The sequence below is a fragment of the Apium graveolens genome, chromosome 3 (assembly GCF_009905375.1).
Source record: "Apium graveolens cultivar Ventura chromosome 3, ASM990537v1, whole genome shotgun sequence".
Lineage (NCBI taxonomy): Eukaryota > Viridiplantae > Streptophyta > Magnoliopsida > Apiales > Apiaceae > Apium > Apium graveolens.
The window spans coordinates 7,365,783-7,370,965 of NC_133649.1; the positions used below are offsets into that span (position 1 = coordinate 7,365,783).

The following is a 5,183-nucleotide window of genomic DNA, read 5'->3' on the forward strand; positions in this document are numbered from 1 at the left end:
AAAAATGCTTTTAAAATCTAGTAGTATTCAATTTAAATTTTAAAAAGTACATTAAAATATGGTGGTATTCAATTTGAATTTTAAAAAATTCATTAAAATCTGGTGGTATTCAAAAGTCCATGAACTTTTTTTTGTATTTTATAAAATTGTTGATTTTGATGGATTTGCTATTGTATTTTATATTTTCAAAAATGTTAGCAAAATTCAAGAGATTTTGATTGTTTTGTAGAAATCACTACTCAAATCCGAAAGATTCGACGAGATTTATTCAACAACTCCGCTAAAATACGTGTACAATTAAAATCAGTAAAAATCAGCAACAACATTCAAAATCAATGAATTGTTATAAATGCTCTGAAATCTGAATTAAATCACCCCCGACTTGTGAAGTACAGTTCGGTCGTGTGTAAAAAGCATAAATTGAGTAATGATTTTAAATTTATAAGAATAAATGGAGGAAGAAAATGTGTAGATGAATATTTTGCTTAGAATAGAACTTGGAGTTAAAAGTGGTAAAAGATGATAAAAGATGATAAAAGTGGTTCGGTTAGGCCGATTTTTGATAAAACTTGGAATCGGATCATATATCTACAACCCAACATAAGTCGGATGATTAGAGTGCTCATTTATTTATTAAGATTTAACTTTGGAGCAATATTAGAGTTCTAAAATGATTATCAAATTTGTTCCGAAATTATACTTGGCATATTTTAATGGGGTATTGATATTAATACCAATAATTATTAAATAAATTATTATCCGATAAATATTTTCGGAACGATTTTGACATCTCTAATATTTCTCTTAAATTTGAACTTAATTTTAAGTTGACTAAACCAATGATAAATAAATAATTTTTTTATTCCATATATCAATTTCATCTATAATTATAAAATCGGTCTATTTTTTAAAAATAACCGATAAATTATTGATGAATCAGCTACGATGAATAAATCGGTAACCCAACCGATCACCGAAATGTATAACCATGACTTCCCCAAGTTTTTACTGTACTATTTGCACAGTAAAACACACACAAAACCCAACCCAGTCCTTGCTTCTGCTTCTCTTAAACCCTAATCTCAGAATCTAAAATTACTTGTAAAGATTGAAACTTTCTGAATCAACAACTCAACTTTAGTAAATAATGATAAAAACCCTATATCAATCACGTTCAATTTCGACTCTAATTAGGGTTTTTCAATCAAACCCTTCAAGAACCCTAAACACTCACACTCCTACCAAAACGCCGTCGTCTCCTGGAACTAGCTTATACAGTGGAATATTCAAAAATCCAGACCCAAAAGTCTCAATTGTACCACTATTGGATCAATGGGTCAAAGAAGAAAGAAGCATTTCTGTCGAAGAACTGCGAAAAATTATCAGACAGTTGAGGAAGTTTAGGCGTGTTAAGCATGCTCTTCAGGTCCACTCTGTTTTTTAATACGCACATTGTAGTTATATGAATTGTACCAATGTTGTAAAAGTCGGTAATCGGGATTAGTCGATGAGGTGACCTTATAGTGATTAATCGCGTATTTGGGGATTAATCGGAGTACTAATCGGATATTTTTGAAAATATATAATTTTTAATATTTAACTACATTGTGATTAAGATTGAAATTATTGTATTTATGTGTTGATACGATTATAGGGTGTTCGGTTGTTATTCAAGATTATAGCTTTTTCGTTCTTTATGGAATGTTTTGGATGGTTTTTTGGTCTGTGTATGTCGAATTGTCGATTGTATGCTTGGTAACAAAACTATGTTGCATTGAATTGGGGTTGAAGGTAATATTAGAAAAAATGTATAGTAATGTGGTTTATGTTATGAGAGGTGAGAATTATATGGTGATTGTTTAGGATGTTGGCGTGTTTTAGCATTCATTTCTGTTAAATTATATCTCGAGATTTGATTTAGCAAATAAAAGATAAGTGGTTAAAACATAGCTGCATAAATATCTTTTTCAAGGCCTTCACGATACCTCCCAAGGAAAATCTTGGATTGGATGCCAAATTTACGGGTTAGTGTGTTTCTGGGTGGAAGTAGACACACATTACTATTGGAAAAGAGGTTTTCAAGTCTCTTTTTGGCCACAATAAGGGCAAGTAAAGCTTGCAAGACTCATGGTTTCAAATTTCAATTAACATGATAACTTGTAGTTTAGCGGTTGAACTTAAAACTTTATAAATTATACCTTGACATAACAAATAGACTGTTTCTATTATTCGGAACTTGGCTTTGATATTAAAATATCCATTGTTTATACACTTCAAGTTTGTTAAAAAAAAGTGCACCAACAATTCTTGTTAATTCTTACGTATTTGGTTAGGGCTGTTTCTTCTAGTGTACTGATCCAACTATATATCACATAGACTTTAACAGTGTTTCTTCTTGTTACCACAGATATCTCAATGGATGAATGACAAAAGTTTTCTTGATCTAACATCGGCTGATGTTGCAATACAGCTGGATCTGATAGCAAAGGTTCATGGTGTGGAAAAAGCAGAGGAATTTTTTAATGCTATGCCGATCTCTTCAAAAGACTTTCGGAGTTATGGGGCTCTTTTGTTATGCTATGCTGATGCAAAATTGTTGGAAAAAGCCGAAGCTGTTATGCAGTCAATGAGAGAGTTGAGTTATATGCAAACACTGTCCTACAATGTTATGTTAAAATTATATTCCTATTGTGGGAAGATCGACAAGCTAGACTCTCTAATGCAAGAGATGGAAGACCTTGATATTAAGTTCAGCAAATTCACATATAATATCATATTAAATGCATATGCAGAGGCTTCGGATATAGACCAATTGGAGAAGCTTCTAACAAAGATGGAAGCTGATCCATTAGTCACTATGGACTGGAATGCATATGTTGTGGCAGCCAAAGGTTACTTGCGGATCCTTAACAAGGTTAAGGCTTTAGAATCATTAAAGAAGTCTGAGCAACTTGTCGCAGTCAGCTCAAGGAAAATGGCTTATGAGATATATATGACAATGTATGCTCGCATAGGCAATAAAGAAGAGGTGCATCGCATTTGGAAGCTGTACAAGAGTCATTGTAAATTTTACAATATGGGCTATCTTTGCATGATGAGCTCTCTAGCTAAGATGGATGATATAGATGCCGCGCATAAAGTATATGATGAGTGGGAAGTTAAAAAAGCTACTTTTGATATTCAACTTCCAAATTTTCTCATTTCTTGTTACTGCAAGAAGGGTCAAATGGAAAAGGCCGAATCACTTTGCCAGAAGCTTTTAGATAATGGAAATGAACCAAACGGAGGCACATGGACTCGTCTGGCATTTGGTTATCAAAAACAGAAGCAAATGGAAAAAGCAGTAGAAGCGCTGAATAAATCGATCTTGGCTAGTGAACCTGGGTCGAAACTTTACTTTCCTGTTCTTGACGCTTGTCTGATTTACTTGAAAGAAAGGGAGGATTTGGATAGGATAGAGCATATTAAAGGATTGCTTGCAGAACGAGGTCATGACTACACGCATGTCTTTGAGAGATTAGCCACGTATTCTAAAGAGGAAATGAATGCAGATAATAAAGCATTTGATCAGACAGAAGGCGATGAACACACTTTGGAGAAAGACTTGCTTGAAGTAGAAAAAGAAGTCCGGAATTAGGTTAAAATATATGAAAATCTGTGATTTGGGTAAGTTTTGCATTTGTGTATCTAATGTAAACTCTCCTTGATAATTTTTTTGCATTATAACCAAATTATTATTTTCCCCTAGCAAAATCGCCCTCGCTCTCGTTACGGAAGGTCCAAGGTTGAGAACGAGAACTCAAGTTCTGCAGAAAGAAAAAGGAAACATATTCTGATCATTTGTGAATGGAGTATATTCTCTAATATCCTGGCATATGTAACAGAGACGCATAAAATCAAGATGACTTTGTTAAATATGAAAAGGGTGAGGTTGGCAAGTGATAATTTAACAAAATCATAGCTGCATCTGCACGCAATTTGTTTGCTCTTTCTTATGCTAGGTACAGGTGAATGTTAGAATTTACTTAGTTTGGTGCAACTTGGATACATAGAAAGGGCATGACATGCCTATCCTTTTCTACAAGTTAAAGCAGAAACTAATATTTTCCAGCCGAAAAGGGAAAAGAAGAAACAACATAGCTTATTATAGCTTTTAGTTGTACTATATTGAACATTTACATTACATGCAATTTATGGGGATTGCTTGGGGTATGTTCTATGATCTAAATTGTCTGCGCCTAGCCGCCTACCCTAGTTTATTTAAGTTCGTATCTCTGATAAATAATTATATATTGTGTGTATGTTAATTTATAATATATTTTATCATTAATAACAGTGATAATTGTTTTTATTTATATATAAAAAATTAATTTATTCCTATCAAAATTAAGACAAAGTTTTGAAATATTATTTTATCGCATTTATTATCGACGAAAAACGGGTATCATGGAAACCCAGCTTGGCCTGTGATTTTGGTGTATGAGTTATGTTTGATCCTTTTATTTTTATTGTTTTGAAAATCGGTCAACTCGAATGAGTATTCCAGAATCAGAAAAACCGATTTAGACTTAAGCAAGTACTCGATTCATTATTCCGATGCTTATTATTCGTAAAATCGATCAATCACTCCGATTTTGGAGATGAAACTGTCAAGGAACCTGTTAGACTTAAGCGAGTACTCGGTCCATTATTCCGATGCTTAAACTAATTATTCGTAAAATCAATCAATCACGAGAATGACCATTTTCAGGATTTTATATTATTCTAACACGCTGTCACTCGAAAGCTCATTTACGGGTCGAAGAGTGCATCACGGACGTCCATCTTTGGAACATAAATTTGACTTTCGTGTTCCTCGTAAATTGTGAGAAATGTTGGAAGTGGCATAAATCGAACATCAGTTCTCTATCAGTCTGAGGTCTGATATCATGTCAAGGAACCGGTTATTTTAAGACCTTAAAATATTAGAGAATTATATTTTTCATGATCTTACATTATTCCAACAGTAACCAAAATAGATCTGATTTACGAGTTCTACAAAATTGATTTTTATTGTCCAAGTGGAGAAACACCGCGTGTGTGAACGCTGATTTGCATTGTATGCCAAACGCCAAATTAATGAGGGTGCAGTTTGGACCCATAAAATTGATTTTTATAATCCTCAATTAATTCTACAAATAAAA

The 5,183-nt window shown here is 33.1% G+C and overlaps 1 protein-coding gene across 1 annotated transcript; it reads left to right on the plus strand.

Moving 5' to 3' along the window:
• Positions 1–1,030: 1,030 nt before the first annotated feature.
• On the plus strand, positions 1,031–4,333 carry LOC141711554 (pentatricopeptide repeat-containing protein At2g20710, mitochondrial-like). Its single transcript, XM_074514097.1, has 3 exons — positions 1,031–1,426; positions 2,408–3,666; positions 3,749–4,333. Exons 1-2 carry the CDS (start codon positions 1,148–1,150, stop codon positions 3,635–3,637), a joined length of 1,509 nt encoding a protein of 502 aa, XP_074370198.1. The 5' UTR covers positions 1,031–1,147; the 3' UTR covers positions 3,638–3,666; positions 3,749–4,333.
• The last annotated feature ends 850 nt before the right edge of the window (positions 4,334–5,183 follow it).

What these genes read in the sequence shown, in the direction of transcription:
- LOC141711554 (XM_074514097.1), top strand. Translation starts at nt 1,148, where the DNA reads ATGATAAAAACCCTATATCAATCACGTTCAATTTCGACTCTAATTAGG. An exon ending in GTGTTAAGCATGCTCTTCAG is followed by an intron (nt 1,427 to 2,407) that starts GTCCACTCTGTT and finishes TTGTTACCACAG; the next exon opens with ATATCTCAATGGATGAATGA.